This window comes from Xenia sp. Carnegie-2017, unplaced genomic scaffold (genome assembly GCF_021976095.1).
Source record: "Xenia sp. Carnegie-2017 unplaced genomic scaffold, XeniaSp_v1 HiC_scaffold_9, whole genome shotgun sequence".
Lineage (NCBI taxonomy): Eukaryota > Metazoa > Cnidaria > Anthozoa > Malacalcyonacea > Xeniidae > Xenia > Xenia sp. Carnegie-2017.
In genome coordinates this window covers 197,246-217,878 of record NW_025813559.1, presented here as the reverse complement: position 1 = coordinate 217,878, position 20,633 = coordinate 197,246, and the positions used below count along the sequence as shown (strand labels likewise).

Genomic DNA, 20,633 nt, shown 5'->3' with positions numbered 1-20,633 from the left:
CCAGTCATACCCATTCAATAGACTACCTTTTCTAACCATAACCAGCCATTTATTCAGTGGTTTGTCTTTAACCATTACCAGTCATACCATTCAATAGAGCACCTTTTCTAACCATGACCAGCCATTTATTCAAAGGTTTATCTCTAACCATTACCAGTCATACCCATTCAATAGGCCACCACTGTATAACTAGTCAATTATTTTAACCATTGCCAGTCATTCTAATTCAATTTATATGTTGACAGATGTACAATGAGTTGATTGTCGCACTAAAGCAAGCAAGAGATGATAATTCGGTTGTGACATTAATAACAGGAGCTGGAAAATATTTCTGTAGTGGCAATGATCTCACTAACTTTATGAACATTCCTCCTGAAGGTCCAGAAAAACTTCCTGCTGATAGTAAAGAAATATTGAGGTGAAAAGCAACAAAGATTAACCTGTTTCACATGAAAGTTCATCAACATGTCTCCCCTTCATAATTTTAGAGAATTTGTTGCAACTTTTATCGACTTCCCAAAACCCATCGTGGCTGCAGTCAATGGACCAGCAGTTGGAATATCTGTGACAATACTTGGTCTAATTGATATCGTATATGCTTCTGATGTTGCGACATTTCACACACCCTTTATGACGTTCACTGATCTGATAATAGACTTGATATAGCTTCTATGGGTAGCAAAAGTGAAGCCTAATTATATATGCAAAATGCACTTCCAGGTACCACAAGAGATACAAATTTCTATAGAAATGTATGGCGGATTACTTTTATATACATAGATTTTCGAATATTTAAGGCATTTCGTGACCTTTTACTTATCTCAAACATCTGTCATGGATAAAACAAAATATCGGCGTTCGTGTTTAATTGAAAATTGCGCGTGCAAGAATCGAATTTGCCCCATCGTTGCGAAGGCAAGATAATTCACAGCTCATTTTCCAAGTTCAGAGGCAGTTATGATCTAGAATGAGTTTCGATGCTTAAAAATTCGTTTTGTACCTTTCTTTTATCATTTTTATTATCTAGACGTATGTTACTTTTGCCGTGACTTCATTAGCAGGGTACTGTTGTTTTAGAACAAGACAAATTTACTAAGCTTTCTTCCTCACTTTATTCTTATTTTCATTTCCGTTTTTATTTTACAGAGATAATTTAATCACCACGCCTAATATATAATTAGGCTTCACTTTTGCTACCTATAGAAAGCTATATCCAGTCTATTATCAGATCAGTGATGACGTTAGGGCAAAGTCCTGAAGCTTGCTCTTCGTACCCATTGAGTTCTATAATAACTGGAGGGGAAAAGGGGCCTGGACCCCGTGGTCAAAAACATGGCGGTAATGGCAGATTTTGGTTGTCAAAACTTCCACTTTGAGAAAAATTTTAACATTCGCTCCCTCCGAATCCGGATCTCTATTACTGCTTATATCAATGACAACCAGCGAAAACAACCACGATACCGTAAGCATAAAATATTGAAAATAATGCTACAGGTTTTTGTGAAATAGACACACACATTTAAATGAGGTAAATCTACTGTAAAATAACGTATATTTTTCAAGTAATGCTTTAGCTATGTTAGAAATAAATATCAAACGGCATTCTTTACACTTTCAATGTGTTGTTAAGCTTTAATGCATAATCCCATGCAAAATACTTGTGTTTTTGACTGTTTGATAACAGCTTGGTGCAACTGTCTTTCCTGAATAGATGGGTAAATCTTAGTTAAAACGTCCAAAAGGAGTTAGAAAAGTTAGCTTACCCTACGACTTAAGTCGACTGGAAATATATTATAAGTAGGTATGAATTTTTTTAGTTTTTTGGTAGGATTGATTCTGGGTGTCTTATAAGGTATTATGATGTTTTGATAAATCTACTGAGAACTTATGAAGAAAATATCTTGAACTAGGAGAGCAAAAGAACGAAATTCAGAAATTCTATAATCATGTTGCTGGTTCTGTTTTGAGCCAAGATATTAGAAACTGGATTGTCATTGACAACCATGGATCTACTACTGAACAGAACTACATTAATTTCCCATTGAAAATATGATTTCTTAAATTAAAGTGCATTGGTTTCTCTGACATAACACTTTTCTTATTGCTGCATGAAGACAAACCTGTTTAAATAATTATAATGTAGGTGAAGATTTTAGCATGTTGTATAATTGTTATTGTACAGTCATTATTTATAATATTATGGCCTTGTGTAATGTATGTCAAGAAGAACATATTAATTCTCAAAATGCTAACCTTCTTGCACTATTTTCTCTTGTGTCCTTACAAATTACTAGTACCTATACTAATTTTTCTAGGTTCAAACAACTTGACAAACTTTTGAATTTTACATTATGCCTTTGAATTTTTCTTTTTGTCTTTTGGTAAAAATATCAGTGAATGACTTAAAATCAAGTTTTCTAAAATAGTATTTTGTACAAAGAAACTATACATAATTAGAAAAGTCTCATGTTGAAGACAGATATCACTTCTTTTACTACATTGCTACTAAATGATATCGTTTAAATGATATCATAATTCTTCAAAAGACATAAAAAGTTCTATGCCATCAATTTTTGCTTCTTACACATTCAACTTCATTGCAACCAATGCATCTTATGTGAATTTTTAATCACCTGAAATTGAAAAACGTATGGATTTTGACAGATGATGCAGTACTATATTTAATGTTTCATGCATGTCATCATTAGCTTTTCTTGAGCAAATATTTCAAGGTAGGAGCATAATTTGGCTTTTTATTGAATAAAGTAGTTTTTATCTTGATTTTGATGTACTAACCTGTTTACTATAACAAACAATTCACTTACAGAAACACCCGATGGCATTTATAAAACTTTTAGCATAAAGCAAACCCTTAAACACCATCATCATGATTGTTCATAATCTGTCAAATTGTCCAGGCTAGCTGTTTAATACAGGTATTTTTTATTGTACGACTTGCACCAAAAAGTTCATTAATTAATCCTGCAGTGCATTTCATTTCAATACAGCTCTGTTCTTAATATTTGCTTCATGTTTTCAGAAAAATATCATGAAAAAATCCTCTATTTCTTGGAGGTAAAGTCAGTTGAAACAAGGAGTTTTAAGACATGCGTATCTCGATAAGAATTGGTTGCTTTGCCTCGTCTAGCAAGCGATTAAGTAAAGAACAAATAAGACTGGATATACATAACTTAAATTATAACTTAGAAAAAACATTCACAAAATATATACCATCACACTTCAAGTATTGACTTAAAACAAAACACTGAACACTTTAAATGGTAAACAATCTTACGTTGCTCACCGGTGTCATGAAATGTTTTCTTTTCTGGCATTACTTCAGCATCCGTACACCAAACAAGTTTGCAGCATGTTTTAAAATAAAATTTCTAAAGTTTTGTGCTTCGCATTGAAATTTTATATAATCGCAATTGTGGTTGTCAAATCCGGGTGGGCGAAAAATTTCATTTTATGAGCCCGCGTCTTTCCGCTGACTTTGACAACCAAAATCCGCCATGTTTTTGACCACGCGGCCGCGCGCTAATAATTTATAGTAATTTGGTTGACGTTTCCTCCAGTTATTATAGAGCTCAATGTTCGTACCTCTTTCCAAAGATCATGGGTTATGCAAAGGACGTCACATCTACTATCTGTCCCAGTCCACTTTCAATTAACCCTGTCATATTGATGCTGGACGAAAGTTGGTTTCTTGTTTAACATCCTCCTAACACCATTAACCTCCTCCTTTAACATCCTCGTTTAAATTCAAAACTCTTTTCATCATCACAGCATGAATGCCGTCAATTTAAAAATTCATATAACAAACGTCCTCGACCCATTCTTTGGTTCTCAAAATAACGGCCGAAATGTTTTCGTTCAAGACGAAAGGTCAATTTCATTTTGGCTTGGTCAAAGTCAGTTTTTGTATTGTCTTATTAATATACATAATTTTCGAAATAATGTGAAAAAACATTTTTAACTAATCGCTTCTGACATCACTACGCATGGTCTCACTGTAATATTGAAATCCTCGTTACGCAAAGCATAAAAATCTATTGTATTTAATTATTGGTGGATGCCCTTTCTTTGTTTGTTATTCCCTTAAGACACACATGAAAACCAAGAATTGCTGTTTTCAAAACTATTATTAATGTTCGCCTGATAAGATGAAAACAAGAAAGAGCGACACGCGGCTTTCGCTGAAAAACGTGGAAAGTATATTTGGAATGTGAGTTATATTGACGTCGGACATTTCTCGTTTTGCTTCTTTTGTAACATTACTCCTTTTACATTTAGGCAAGGTCAAAATTCGTTCGTTGAATTTTGGTGAAGAAGCCATTATCAATGAAATTGAAAGCGATGTGGTAAGTTTATGTTATTTTTCTATATCTTTAGATGATTCTTGGCTCGATGTTTTTCTTCAATCATATTTAGCAGATATAATCACCAACAACTTGATTTTCACGTTTGCTAGCGTCAGGAATACGTCTAAAAAAGATATTGTGATAAAAGTCATCTCATAAAAAATCTATTGTATTTAATTATTGTTGGTGGAAGATTTTCTTCGACATTTCCACCGGCTGCTGGTTCAGTTCATTAAAAGTTCCGTTTATTCAAAACTATTTGAAATATGCAACAAAGGACAAATACTCTGCAGCAAGGGAACGCATCTCGCAAGAAGCCGCAAGTCTCTCATCAATTTTCATTCAATTGCTTCAAGGTAGTACAATCATTGCGATTATTTAAGCCTCAATAAATAGATTTATAGAGTAATAATATTACTTTAAAACAAGAAATTCTCATTGTAGTTTTGTCAACGCCACAAACGAAGATAATGTTTACGAAGCTGAAAGCCACATGTTGTATGTACTTTGCTCATTATTACTTATTTACTAGGAGTTACTATCGCAAGGGAAGTGCTGCCCCTCCACCAAGTAAGGTAAAACAGTTTGGAAACTGCTATTGCGTGTTTTCCATCATGTATCATCTGCCATAAACAATACAATAATGAATGGTAAAAATAAAAATACAGCAAGAAACCGCAACAACTCGTATACTTTGTCATTGCATAAAGACAAGCTAATTGTGTCATCTTTTATTTTCAAATTGTCATATAAATCAATTTATAGAAGTAGATGCAAGTAACACTGTATGTATGTATAATTATGCTAATTTCAAAATGGGATAATTGGATGAACAGTTTTCAAAGCTCATTTTACAAAATTTGCATATTGTCATTTAGAACTCGGCCAATAACAATTAAATCATGTTAACCGGAGCTTAAATTTGATTTTGTAAAATATGATTCTGTAAAAAGCCACATGGTTGATGTAAACATTGTGGACATTTGAACAGATTTTAACTTTGAAAAGTTTTTTGACTTTGAAAAGACATATGGTTCCTATTGAAAATGTTTCATATTTGTCAAAAGCTTAAAGTTTTGTTTGCTTAAATATTTTAAGACAATTCACAATTCTGATTTTGTTCTTTAGGTTGAAATAAAAACACGGCATGATTTCTTGTTTGATTTGTGTCACTTTCTTTTAGACTGCTTTTTGTGAAGCTCATTCGCCTTATTAATTGTAACCTGAGAGATAATTGTAACCTGAGTCTAGCGGAAATCAATTTTTTGCAATACAACCAATACAATATGATGCATGGTTTACTCGCCATGTTTAATCATGATCGTGACTAAAACACCACACGAGTACATACGAGTACATACGAGTACATACAAGTAACACACAAGTACATACGAGTAACATACGAGTACATACGAGTAACATACAAGTACATACGAGAAACATACAAGTACATACGAGTAACATACGAGTACATACGAGTGACATACGACTATTTTCTGGTCAACAAATGAGAAACAATACAATTTCTTCAATACATTGATATTTGCGTTTATTTTTCCTTGTATTTGTGTGGACTTTGGGGCAACCATTTGATGGATTTAAATGCTGAAAAGGTATTTTACTTTCATACTACATTCATTTGTATGTTTTAGTTGAATTTGTTATCGATATTTTGTCGATGCGATTTGCCAGTATTTGAGCGCTTTTTGAAGCACTTTCACCTAGGAAATAGGGGCCTGGGCCTCGTGGTCAAAAACATGGCGGATTTTGGTGGTCAAAGTCAGCGGAGAGACGCGGGCTCATGAAATGAAATTTTTGTCGCCCACCCTGATTTGACCACCACGATTGCGAGTATAGAAAATATCAAAACTTTTTATTTTCCTAACATAAACACTTTTTTAAAACTTTATTTATTAAACTGCCAACTTTTGTGGTTTGCGGATGCTGAAATAACGACAGAAAAGGGAACATTTTTTGACTCCGGTAAGTAGCACAGTATTAGTTTTACTATTTTGTTTTTAACACGATACTTGAAGCTTGTTTCTACTACTAAGTTTTAATTTAAAGTTATTTTGGTCCAGTCTTGTTTGTTCTTCAGTTAATCGCTCGCCAGACGTGGCGAAGCTGTCAATTTTTATCGAGTTTTGCATCCATCTTGTATCGTGATCAAGGTATCAAGCTAAACTCTCCTGATTCGAATTGAGTTCATCTCCCAAAAATGGGGCATAATTTGTTCATGTTTTTTTTGAAAAGATGAAGGGAAAGTTTACAACAGAGTTGTGTTGAAATTGAATGCAGTGCCATGCAAAATTAATGAGAACTATGGTATATGTTGTATAATAAAAATAACTATTAAACTGTTTACCTGCTCAATTTGAGTGACTGTATAGTGTAGACAATTATAATGACATTGGAAAGTTGGATTTATGCTAACAATTTTAAAGTACTACTTAGCGTTTCTGTAAATGAAATATTTATTGTTATAGTAAACAGGTTACTACTTCAAAACCAAGATGAAAGTAGTGTGTTGAATAATGTGCTAAGATTTGTTTCTACCTTGAAATTTTGTTCAACAGTAGCTTATGATTGTATCATTAATATGCGTGAAAAATTAAACATATTATTGTCTCATCTCATTAAATCCATACTTGGTATGATTCCAGGTGATCTACAAATTCACATCGGATGCATTGGTTACAATGAAGTTGAATGTAGAGGAAGCAAAAATAGATGGCAAAGAAATTCTTTGTGTCTTATGAAGAATTAGTACAAGTCAATAAAAAGAATTCTTTCAACAAATTGTAAACAAATTTAAATTTGCTCATGGTCCAGCAACCTAGTCAAAGAAGCAAAGTCTGTCTTCAACATGTGACCTTTCCAATTATTTAGTTTCTTTGTACAAAATACTATTTTCGAGAAACTTGATTTGTAAGTCTTTCATTAATATTTTTTTACCAAGAGATAAAAGGAACTAATTCAAAGGCTTGATGTAAAATACAAAGATTCAACAAGTTGTTTATCATTTAATTCTTAAATGTTAGTTTGTACATATAAATAATTAGTATTGGTAGCTGTAAGTTGGTTAAGCAAAACAGAAGAGTAGTAGTGCTCGAAGGGGTTAGTACTTTTGAAAAATTATTCTTGTTCATGACATATATTACACAATTCCAAAAAACTGTAAGTAATGCACAATAATATCTATAGAACTTGATAAATTTCTTTGAACACCTATTCTGTCAAATAACTATTTTGCCTTCATGCAGCAATAGACAGTGTTTTTGTCAGAGAAACCAATGCACTTTAGTTTCCAAGTTTGTAATTTCAATGGAAAATTAATGTAGTTCTGTTCAGTAATAGATCCAAGATTCTGCCAAGCTGTTTACAAAATAAAAATTACCAAGCAACAGTGTCATGGTGTTTTGAATTTTTTTCTTTTTTGTAGCTCTTCTAGTTCAACATACTTTCTTTATGAGTTTTCAGTAGATTTATCAGGTAATGACAATACACTTATGATACTTATCCATGGTAAATTTTCAGTTGACTTATGTCGTAGGACTAAAGCAAACATTTTCTCGCTTCCTTTGAAGCATTTTTACACAGATTTATCCATTTGAGCAAGAAAAATAGTTGCACCAAACTGTTTAGAAACAGTAAACACACAGAAGCATGAAATAATGTATAAGTTTGACGAGATTGACAGGTCTACTAAAGAATGCCATTTGATTTTCACTTTTAAAAGGTTAAAATGTCATAAAATAACTTAAATGTTACATCCAAAATATGCGTTTCTCTACCGTCGATTTTCTTTATTTTTAAGTGTGTCCGTACTGTGTTTTTCACGCAATGCTGAAGCATTATTTTCACATGATATGCTGTCGGTATCGTAATTGCGTTTTTTTCTCACTTGTTTTCGTTCATACAAACAGTATTAGAAATCAGGAGGGAGTGAATATTGAAAAAAATGTTTAAAGTGGAAGTTTTGACCGCCATTACCGCCATGTTTTTGACCACGCGGCCGCGCGCTAATAATTTATACTAATTTTGTTGACGTTTCCCCTCCAGTTATTATAGAACTCAATGGTCACGATCGTTTAATCATAGCATTCCAATTTCTATCCAATCGGCATGCACAAACGACGCACAGTTCACCTTATATGGAGGTGAGTGCTTCAATGCTCAATCGATTCTCGTCAGTCATACGTTTTCATCATAAAATTAAAGGATAAATTCCTTGCCATTTTGAATGAAAACATTTTTTTGATTCTTTTAAATGTCTTCATTGTTTTGATTCTTTTGAGTTTTTAAAATGCTTTTTGATTAAAAGTATGATACGTTGTTTACTCAACCGAACAATCGTCCGCATGTTTACAAACGTAGAAACGGACAATATTATAAAACTGTAGTTTTGTTTCCATTATTTCCTTCATAACATTTTGATAGAACCTTTTTTCCGATGATTCTGTGCGACTGCGATAAAATCATGTATAGTTATCGGAAAGAGCAAACGTTTCATCATATTCATAATTCATATTTCATGGTTGAACTCGCACCATGCGTTTAAATTATTTTTGACGTTTTGTTAAATCCACACCGATATTTCAAGTAATAGTAAAAGCTCTAACGAAAATAAATACATGCTTACACTATATTTTGCTCACCGTCTGAGCATAGAGCGCAAGATAAAAAATGTGAACCGAGCTGGCTAAATACGGCACGGTGAATCGATTTCATGTGTTTCGCCAAACGAGATATGTGTAATTGATGTCGGTAATCACTCGATTTTGGTATCTACTGTATAACGTTGTTTAGGCCGCATATCTATTCGGATTCCAGACATTTAAAATCAAAGAGAAACTGACAGGAGTTCCGAAAGGTTCTACCTTATTGTGATTGTTCTTCCCCCCTCATTCCGTAAAAATCCCCCCCGGAAATGTTAACAGACAGAACGACACAAATCGAGATTTTACCTCTATATAGGTCGAGTAGAGGAATGGGCCGAGACATGTCAAGATTAGTGTGCTGCCACGCTGATGCATGGCAGCAATTAGCGGAAAGCTAATCTGTTATGAATAGCGCAACTTACAAGATGTTTTATAATAACGAGAAAAATATAAATTTTTGAACTGAAACTGAATGTGATCTTGAGAAACGTGTGAAGATGTTTATAGATCGTCACAAAGATTTCATGCGGTTTTCATGGCTTAATTAAAACATAATCTAAAACTGCTTGCTGTTCGCACACCGTTTTAAAAGATTCTTGAGCAGTAAAAGAAAATTTATGGTTTACTGATTGAGAAAGAAGATCTGTAAGGCTACTAATAACTTGCAGTTTCTCTTGCATAAAAGGGAATAAACAACTACAATTTTAAAAGTATAGTTTTTCACAGACGGTTTTTTTATTGTGAAATATTCTGTCTAATGCGAAAAGTTGTCCATCCACAACAAAATTCGCGGTAAAAGAGATTAACCACATATCAATGCTTAATAAAAAGTGAACTTGGAAGATTAGAGAAAGCTGTTAAGGCGTGGCACGGATCGAAAATTTAAATTTTTTTTATGAATTCAAACTAGTGTAATGAATATGAATGAATTAGATTGGTTTTGCAATAAATTTAAATTGACGTTGCAGTTTTGCAGCAGCCCCATGGTGGCTGTTTCTTTTGTCTATATTACATGTGTTTTATAATAAAGTGAAAAGTGTCGTCGTCTCTACAGTTCGCATCATATCTATCAATTAAAGTAAATTTGGATTGTGAGATAATGACTTCCCACATGTCTCATTTTGCTTCCTTTGAACATAACACTTTTTATATTTAGTTTGATGAAGCAGCCATTGGCAATGAACTTTTAACATGCATTGGCATAGAAGAAAGCGATCCGTTTTCAAACTGTGAATTTGTTAGTTTATGGAAAGTATTGGTGGTTTTCATATGCGTCATGCTGATGGACTCCTTACAAAATAATATCATTGGATTCCCTTTGCTATTAGGCGACATGGTGGATGCCCTTTCTTTGTTTGTTATTCCCTTGAGACACACATGAAAACCAAGAATTGCTGTTTTCAAAATTATAATTAATGTTTGCCTGATGAGATGAAGACAAGAAAGAGCGGCTCGCAGCTTTGGCAGAAAAACGTGTAAAGTAAATTTGGAATGTGAGATATATTGACGTCGGACATTTCTCGTTTTGCTTCCTTTGCAACATAACGCTATTTATATTTCGGCAAGGTCACAATTCGTTTCTTGAAGTTTGGTGAAGAAGCCGTTTTTAATGAAAGCGATGTGGTAAATTTATGTTATGTTTCTATATCTTTAGATGATTCTTGGCTCGATGTTTTTCTTCAATCATATTTAGCAGATATATTCACCAACAACTTGATTTTCACGTTTGCTAGCGTCAGGAATACGTTTAAAAAAGGTATTGCGATGAAAGTCATCTCATAAAAATCTATTGTATTTAATTATTGGTACTTAGGTGTGTGAAATGTAATCTTTGGAGTTAGTGCATAAACTCTAGTTTTTGAGTATGAGGTGCATGAAATATAGTGTTTGCAAGCTAATTATGTGAATTATAGTGTTTATGAGTTAGGGGCAGGAAGTATAGTGTTAGTGAGTTAGGTGGATTCATTATAATATTTGTGATTTAGGGGCATAGACCATAACAGTCAGGAGTTATGTTCATGAACTCTAGTCTTATGGTGTTAAGCAGGGTGCGAATTAGTTGAGAAAAAACGATGTGCAAATTTTTTCGACAAAAATTTTTCTCCAGAGGCATAATCAAATGATATTACAGTAATTATTATACTGCACTATTTACTAAATTAACATTTTTAGAACGTAATATTTTTATAACATTTTATCAACGTATACAATTTTACAAGTTATCATGTTATAGTACACAACTAGTTACTTTCTGACGAGTCTTGGTCCGAAAAATAAGAATGTTTGCTGCAGCTTGATGCCTCTGACGTATCGACTTTCTTCTTTCGCTTCTCTGGGTAAGCATGGCCTCCATATCCAATCCTTCGTTTCTTTTGTTCATACCACCGCTCTATTGCGGGAGCTGGATCATACTCTTCCACTGATGGACCCTCCTCACTAATTCGCTGACTGTCCAATCTTCCTCTTGACATTCTGTTACGTAGGTGTGGCTTTATTTTGGCCATTGTTGAGAACATTCGCTCAACCACAACATTAGACATGGGCGTAATTAATAACAGTTCCACAATGTTAAGAACGCTTAAAAACTTTTCCTTACTAACTGGTGAAGAGAGAATGGCAGCCCAAACATCTAAGTATGGTATAGCTCTGCCATACGTCTCTGAAATCAACAACTTAAGCCCACTCCATTCTTCTGTCAGCATCGTATCGTTCGACACATCCCAAAGCTGAATGAAGTGGTCGACAAGTAGCGTAACAAAGCTGAATGAAGTGGTCGACAAGTAGCGTAACCGATTCGTCTCCATAGCTCACCAAATTAACTTCCTCACCTGGCCAAGACTGGGTGTCTATAATTGGACAAAGGTGTTTGTAAACTGGTGTCTCTTGAAGATCACTAAAGCGATTGCCCAAACAGAGGATAATGGCATCTATCCACTCTTGTCGTTGTCCAGCAGCTCCATTTAGTGCACGGGGATAATTTGTGAGCACAACACCTTGATACAAAATCTGGTTCTTGTCGTCACCAGTAGGTTTGCAATCCTTCCTAAATTTATCGAAAGTAGCTTTGCCAAATGTAGCTTCGTTCATAGCTTCCTTCAGTCCTGAAGCATCTTCGCAAAAGCTTCGTTCATAGCTTCCTTCAGTCCTGAAGCATCTTCGTTTTCAACTGTTTCAACTGACATCAATTAGCAAGTACTATGACCGTTCTTATTCACATATAACACGTAAAATAATTATTGTGATTTTACACTGGTATCGGTGCTGCCATCGCACAAAACTGACAAATATCTTTAAATACCTTTAAATCTTCATCAAGATTTCCTTTTATGACCCCAAAAATGTGATCTGACAACTCAGCGGCTGATCGATCTGTTCGATACGATTAACCTAGATCAACGCCTCCCTTCTCCAGGAGCTTGCAAATGGGGATATACTTTTTGAAAGGCAACTCAGAATTCATATGATTCACCACTGCGTTTTTCATTACAACAGCTGATCCTGTTATGAATGAGCGAGAGAAATTTTTTGCGCTTGTTATTCTGTCCTCTTTGTTTCCACAAACTTTACAGCGCAGTGAATTCACCACTTGGCCATCATTCTCGTATTCAAGCCAGTCGGCATTTAATGTTTCTATCCATTTTTCTACTGTGTTAATTTTGCTAGTACAACCTTTCGACGAAGAAGCCATCATGGCAAGAAAAACAAAAGCAACAAGAGAAACATGCACCGCATATAGCTACTTTTGTCTTCTGATTATCTAATATGTTTTATTGATGCTTACTTATAACAAAAAATATTTTTGTCATATTACAAACTATGCGTAAAAGCAAAAAATACGGTTAATCAAGGTTGCCAGTTTGAAAATTTTAAAGGTTTTTTTAGGAATCAGAAGGAAAATGTCTCCTGATTTTATCGAAAACACTCAAAATAGCTATGAGGCCAAAAAAAGTAATGATGCACAAACTACAAAACAGCGCAATGCAAAAATTAATATTTATAAATGAATTACATCTGTATATGGTCAGAAGAACCATGTATGTCAACCAGTATGTCGACTGTTGACAGACTTTCCAGTCTCAAAGTGACGTCGTTTTTCAATTTGATGACATTGTGTCAACATGGCCAATTACATGGCCTAAGATTTTAAAAATTTTTTTTTCAATATATGTGATAGTAATTAATGAAAAACCTTTTTTGCACATCGTTTGAAAAAGTGATGTGCAATTACTAACATTTTAGCCAAAACGATATGCAAATTGCACATTGCACACCGTTAATTCGCAGCCTGGTGTTAAGTGCAGGAACTATAGTCTTTGGGAGTCAATGTAATATAATATGAAAGAAATGCATGAGATTTCATAATAAATTAATTTTGCTGATGCATTGTTACTTTGCATATCATTATTTAATATTTTCTCATATTGTAGATCCCAGATGGATAGAGTTGTGAAAGTCCCTTTACCACCTCTGTCATTCACTTCAATTACTCTTACTAGTTTTTCATTGTTCATGTGTCATGGTGATTCATGGCCAAGAATTTTTTTTGTAGTTTGGATTCTTTGTGGATGTCAGTTGTTTGTTCGTATAATGATGACGGTTCCCATTATTATATGAGTCCACCTGAAGGTGGTCAACTGCAGGAAGATCAACTCTGCACTAAACATTCTTTATGTGATGATAGAACTGGGGTATTGAAGTGGTCCTTTCGCCTTGCTCAAAGTTGCGTATATAAAGAAAGGAAGTAGCTACAAAAGAAGATGGAAAAAGTTTGGTTATAGCCAACATCAACAATAGAAAAGGTTTTGTGATAAATGATTATATGCCTCTTGATTTATCTCTATTGTTCTTGTGAAAATCTCAATGGTTTTATTGATGGTATTTTTGGTTTTTTATTGAATGGCACATTTATGCTGTTAATTGCATAGAGGTACAGATTGTTCAAATTGTGGTGTAGACTTGCAGTAAATACGACCTACGACTTCTTCTCACGTGTCCTAAACCTTTGATCGCTTCGGTAAACGGTCCAACAGCTGGATTTGGTCTTTCCTTATCGCACTGTCTGATATAGTCTTTGCTTCAGAAAAGGTAATGTATTGAGTTAGTAAAATTATTCATCCTAGCTGGTCTGACTTCATCTGTGTTTTCAAGTGTTTAATTTCAGAGTTATATTTAATATGGAAAATAGTGATTGTCTCAAAAGAGTTTTTTGCGCATACCATCACGTCACTAACATTTAAGTCATTTTTGAGAGTTTTGTGGAAAAAAGAAAGGAATTGATATAATTTTGAAAACAGCCAAACTTTCTTTAATATCATATGTCAAACATTTATCGTTTTTCATTTGTCAATTTACTTATAGACTTATTTTATAGACTTTATTGACTTTGATGAAAATAAGGAAATATTATAAAATTCATTTTCAGAATGGTTGGAATCCCTGTTTTTTGTAAAAGTTGTTTTATAAGTGGAAAATGTGTTGAAATGCATTTTTTACAATCTTATAATGAAAATATGGAAATATGATAAAATTCATTTTCAGGGGGGCTCTATTATTTTTAAAAGTTCTTCTTCATGCAAAAATGTTTTTCAAATGTATGAATTATGGTCTTTTTATGAAATAATGGAAATATTATAAAAGTCAGTTTCAGAATGGTTGGAATCCCTGTTTTTGTAAAAGTTGTTTTTTAAGTGGAAAATGTGTTGAAATGCATTAATTATAGTCTTTTGGTGAAAATATGGAAATATGATAAGATTAAATTTATGGGGGTAACTCGATTTTTGTAAAACTTCTTTTGGATGTGGAAAATGTGTTCAAATGCATCAATTATAGCGTTTTGATGAAAATATGGAAATATTATAAAAGTCAGCTTCAGGACTCGATTTTTTTGCCAAAGTTCTTCTTGATGCGAAAAATGTTGTTCAAATGTATGAATTATGGTCTTTTTATGAAATAATGGGAATATTATAAAAGTCAGTTTCAGAATGGTTGGAATCCCTGTTTTTGTAAAAGTTGTTTTTTAAGTGGAAAATGTGTTGAAATGCATTAATTATAGTTTTATAGTGAAAATATGAAAATATTATAAAACTTATATTCAGAAGGGGGGGTGGTCTTAATTTTTTGTAAAAGTTCTTTTTGAGAGGAAAATGTGTTGAAATCCATTAATTATAGTCTTTTGGTGAAAATATGGAAATATTATAAAAGTTAGTTTCAGGACACGATTTTTTGTCAAAGTTCTTCTTGATGCGAAAAATGTTGTTCAAATGTATGAATTATGGTCTTTTTTTGAAATAATGGATATATGATAAAATTAATTTTCAGGATGAGGTGAATCCTTATTTTTGTAAAAGTTGTTTTTTAAGTGGAAAATTGTTGAAATGCATTAATTATAATATTTACTGAAAATAATGGAAATATGATAAAATTAATTTTCAGGATGAGGTGGAATCCCTACTTTCATAAAAGTTGTTTTAAAGTGGAAAATGTGTTGAAATGCTTCAATTATAATATTTTCATGATGGAAATAATGAAAATAATACAAATGTGATAAAATTAAGTTCCAGGATGAGGTGCAATCCCTACTTTCGTAAAAGTTGTTTTAAAGTGGAAAATGTGTTCAAATGCATGAATTATAGTCTTTTGATTAAAATATGGAAATATGATAAAATTCATTTTTAGAATGGTTGGAATCCCTATTTTTGTAAAAGTTTTTTTTTTAAGTGGAAAATGTGTTGAAATGCATTAATTATAGTTTTATAGTGAAAATATGAAAATATTATAAAACTTATATTCAAGAGGGGGGATGGACTTAATTTTTTGTAAAAGTTGTTTTTTAAGTGGAAATGTGTTCAAATGCATTAATTAGTCTTTTGGTGAAAATGTGGAAATATGATAACATTCATTTTCAGGGGATTGGAATCCCTACTTTCGTAAAAGTATTTTTTAAGTGGAAAATGTGTTGAAATCCTTGAATTATAATATTTTGATGAAATGATGGAAATAAGACTTAATTCATTTTCAAGAGGGGAAGAATCCCTATTTTTATAAAAGTTCATTTCATTGTGCAAAATGTATTCAAATGCGTAAAGAATTATAGTCTTTTGATGAAAATATGAAAATATTATAAAACTTATATTCAAGAGGGGGGATGGACTTAATTTTTTGTAAAAGTTGTTTTTTAAGTGGAAAATGTGTTCAAATGCATTTATTAGTCTTTTGGTGAAAATGTGGAAATATAATAACATTCATTTTCAGGGGATTGGAATCCCTATTTTCGTAAAAGTATTTTTTAAGTGGAAAATGTGTTGAAATCCTTGAATTATAATATTTTGATGAAATGATGGAAATAAGACTTAATTCATTTTCAAGAGGGGAAGAATCCCTATTTTTATAAAAGTTCATTTCATTGTGCAAAATGTATTCAAATGCGTAAAGAATTATAGTCTTTTGATGAAAATATGAAAATATGATAAAATTGATTTTCAGAATGGTTGGAATCCCTGTTTTTGTAAAAGTTCTTTTATTGTGCAAAATGTGTTCAAATGCGTAAAGAATTATAGTCTTTTGATTAAAATATGGAAATATAATAAAATTCATTTTCAGAATGGTTGGAATCCCTGTTTTTGTAAAAGTTTTTTTTTAAGTGGAAAATGTGTTGAAATGCATTAATTATAGTTTTATAGTGAAAATATGAAAATATTATAAAATTTATATTCAGGAGGGGGGTAGACTTAATTTTTTGTAAAAGTTGTTTTTAAGTGGAAAATGTGTTTAAATGCTTGAATTATAACATTTTGATGAAATGATGGAAATAAGACTAAATTCATTTTCAATAGGAGAAGAATCCCTATTTTTATAAAAGTTCTTTTTATTGTGCAAAATATGTTCAAATGCGTAAAGAATTATAGTCTTTTGATGAAAATATGGAAATATGATAAAATTCATTTTAAGAATGGTTGGAATCCCTGTTTTTGTAAAATTTGTTTTTTAAATGTAAAATGTGCTGAAATGCATTAATTATAGTTTTATAGTGAAAATATGAAAATATTATAAAACTTATATTCAAGAGGGGGGATGGACTTAATTTTTTGTAAAAGTTGTTTTTTAAGTGGAAAATGTGTTCAAATGCATTAATTAGTCTTTGGTGAAAATATGGAAATATGATAAAATCATTTTGGATTGAATCCCTACTTTTAAGTGGAAAATGTGTTGAAATGCTTGAATTATAATATTTTGATGAAATATGGAAATAAGATAAATTCATTTTCAAGAGGGAAGAATCCCTATTTTTGTAAAAGTTCTTTTGTGAAAATGTGTTCAAATGCAAGAATTATAGTCTTTTGATGAAAATATGGAAATATGATAAAATTCATTTTCAGAATGGTTGGAATCCCTGTTTTGTAAAAGTTCTTTTATTGTGGAAAATGTGTTCAAATGCATTAATTATAGTCTTTTGATTAAAATATGGAAATATGATAAAATTCATTTTCAGAATGGTTGGAATCCTTTTTTGTAAAAGTTTTTTTTAAGTGGAAAATGTGTTGAAATGCATTAATTATAGTTTTATAGTGAAAATATGAAAATATTATAAAATTTATATTCAGGAGGGGGTGGACTTATTTTTGTAAAAGTTGTTTTAAGTGGAAAATGTGTTTAAATGCTTGAATTATAACATTTTGATGAAATATGGAAATAGATAAATTCATTTTCAATAGGAGAAGAATCCCTATTTTTATAAAAGTTCTTTTATTGTGGAAAATGTGTTCAAATGCAAGAATTATAGTCTTTTGATGAAAATATGGAAATATGATAAAATTCATTTTCAGAATGGTTGGAATCCCTGTTTTGTAAAAGTTGTTTTTAAATGGAAAATGTGTTGAAATGCATTAATTATAGTTTTATAGTGAAAATATGAAAATATTATAAAACTAATATTCAGGATCGGGGTGGACTTTATTTTTGTAAAAGTTCTTTTGAGTTGAAAATGTGTTGAAACGCATTAATTTATAGTCTTTTGATGAAAATATGAAAATATGATAAAATTGATTTTCAGAATGGTTGGAATCCCTGTTTTTGTAAAAGTTCTTTTTATTGTGCAAAATGTGTTCAAATGCAAGAATTATAGTCTTTTGATTAAAATATGGAAATATGATAAAATTCATTTTCAGAATGGTTGGAATCCTTTTTTGTAAAAGTTTTTTTAAGTGGAAAATGTGTTGAAATGCATTAATTATAGTTTTATAGTGAAAATATGAAAATATTATAAAATTTATATTCAGGAGGGGGGTGGACTTAATTTTTGTAAAAGTTCTTTTTTAAGTGGAAAATGTGTTCAAATGCATGAATTATAGTCTTTTGATGAAAATATGGAAATATGATAAATTTCATTTTAAGAATGGTTGGAATCCCTGTTTTGTAAAAGTTGTTTTTAGTGGAAAATGTGTTGAAATGCATTAATTATAGTTTTATAGTGAAAATATGAAAATATTATAAACTAATATTCAGGATGGGGTGGACTTTATTTTTGTAAAAGTTCTTTTGAGTTGAAAATGTGTTGAAATGCATTAATTTATAATCTTTTGGTGAAAATATGGAAATATGATAAAATTAATTATCAGGATGAGGTGGAATCCCTATTTTTGTAAAAGTTGTTTTATAGTGGAAAATTGTTGAAATGCATTAATTATAATCTTTTAATAAAAATATGGAAATATGATAAAATTCATTTTCAACGTGGGAATCTATTATTTGTAAAATTCTTTTGATATGGAAAATGTGTTCAAATGCATGAATTAGTCTTTTGATTAAAATATGGAAATATGATAAAATTCATTTTAAGAATGGTTGGAATCCCTGTTTTCGTAAAAGTTGTTTTAGTGGAAAATGTGTTTAAATGCTTGAATTATAACATTTTGATGAAATATGGAAATAAGATAAATTCATTTTCAAGAGGGGAAGAATCCCTATTTTATAAAAGTTCTTTTATTGTGCAAAATGTGTTCAAATGCAAGAATTATAGTCTTTTGATGAAAATATGGAAATATGATAAAATTCATTTTCAGAATGGTTGAAATCCATATTTTGTAAAATTTTTTTGTGGAAAATGTGTTAAAATGCATTAATTATAGTTTTATAGTGAAAATATGAAAATATTATTAAACTTATATTCAGGATCGGGGTGGACTTTATTTTTTGTAAAAGTTCTTTCTAAGTGGAAAATGTGTTGAAATGCATTAATTATAGTTTTTGGTGAAAATATGGAAATATGATAAAATGAAATTTCAGGGGGAGTTGACTCGATTTTTTGTAAAACTTTTTTTGGATGTGGAAAATGTGTTTAAATGCATTAATTATGGTCTTTTGATGAAATATGGAAATAAGACTAAATTCATTTTCAAAGGGTGGAATCCTTACTTTTGCAAAAGTTGTTTTAAAGTGGAAAATGTGTTTAAATGCTTAAATTATAATATTTCATGATAGAAATAATGAAAATAATAGAAATATGATAAAATTAATTTTAGGATGAGGTGCAATCCTTACTTTCGTAAAAGTTGTTTTAAAGTGGAAAATGTGTTCAAATGCTTGATTTATAATATTTTGATAATGGAAATAATAAAACTAATGGAAATATGATAAAATTAATTTTCAGGATGAGGTGGAATCCCTTTCAAAAAGTTGTTTTAAAGTGGAAAATGTGTTTAAATGCTTAAATTATAATATTTTGATAGAAATAATGAAAATAATAGAAATATGATAAAATTAATTTTAGGATGAGGTGCAATCCTTACTTTGTAAAAGTTGTTTTAAAGTGGAAAATGTGTTCAAATGCTTGATTTATAATATTTTGATAATGGAAATAATAAAATAATGGAAATATGATAAAATTAATTTTCAGGATGAGGTGGAATCCCTACTTTCAAAAGTTGTTTTAAAGTGGAAAATGTGTTTAAATGCTTAAATTATAATATTTCATGATAGAAATAATGAAAATAATAGAAATATGATAAAATTAATTTCTAGGATGAGGTGCAATCCTTACTTTGTAAAAGTTGTTTTAAAGTGGAAAATGTGTTCAAATGCTTGAATTATAATATTTTGATAATGGAAATAATAAAAGTAATGGAAATATGATAAAATTAATTTTCAGGATGAGGTGAAATCCTTACTTTCAAAAAGTTGTTTTAAAGTAGAAAATGTGTTTAAATGCTTAAATTATAATATTTCATGATAGAAATAATGAAAATAATAGAAATATGATAAAATTAATTTCTAGGATGAGTGCAATCCTTACTTTCGTAAAAGTTGTTTTAAAGTGGAAAATGTGTTCAAATGCATGAATTATAGTTTTATAGTGAAAATATGAAAATATTATGAAACTAATATTCAAGATCGGGGTGGACTTTATTTTGTAAAAGTTCTTTTGAATGGAAAATGTGTTGAAATGCATTAATTTATAATCTTTGGTGCAAATAAGGAAATATGGTAAAATTAAATTTCAGGATGAGGTATAATCCCTATTTCTGTAAAAGTTGTTTTTTAAGTGGAAAATTGTTGAAATGCATTAATTATAATCTTTTAATAAAAATATGGAAATATGATAAAATTCATTTTC

At 31.0% G+C, this 20,633-nt stretch overlaps 2 protein-coding genes and 1 long non-coding RNA gene across 3 annotated transcripts in view; 2 read left to right on the top strand and 1 right to left on the bottom strand.

Moving 5' to 3' along the window:
• The window catches only part of LOC124459397 (enoyl-CoA delta isomerase 2-like), an 83,005-nt gene that overhangs the window by 19,235 nt on the left and 43,137 nt on the right, over positions 1 to 20,633 (bottom strand). The window lies entirely within an intron of this gene.
• Positions 246 to 666, top strand: LOC124459367 (enoyl-CoA delta isomerase 2-like). Its single transcript, XM_047008841.1, has 2 exons — positions 246 to 418; positions 489 to 666. The coding sequence occupies exons 1-2, from the start codon at positions 246 to 248 to the stop codon at positions 664 to 666; spliced, it is 351 nt and encodes a 116-aa protein (XP_046864797.1).
• LOC124459402 lies at positions 4,294 to 5,106 on the top strand. Its single transcript, XR_006953628.1, has 3 exons — positions 4,294 to 4,364; positions 4,558 to 4,720; positions 4,809 to 5,106. It is a non-coding gene; the product is annotated as an uncharacterized LOC124459402 (long non-coding RNA).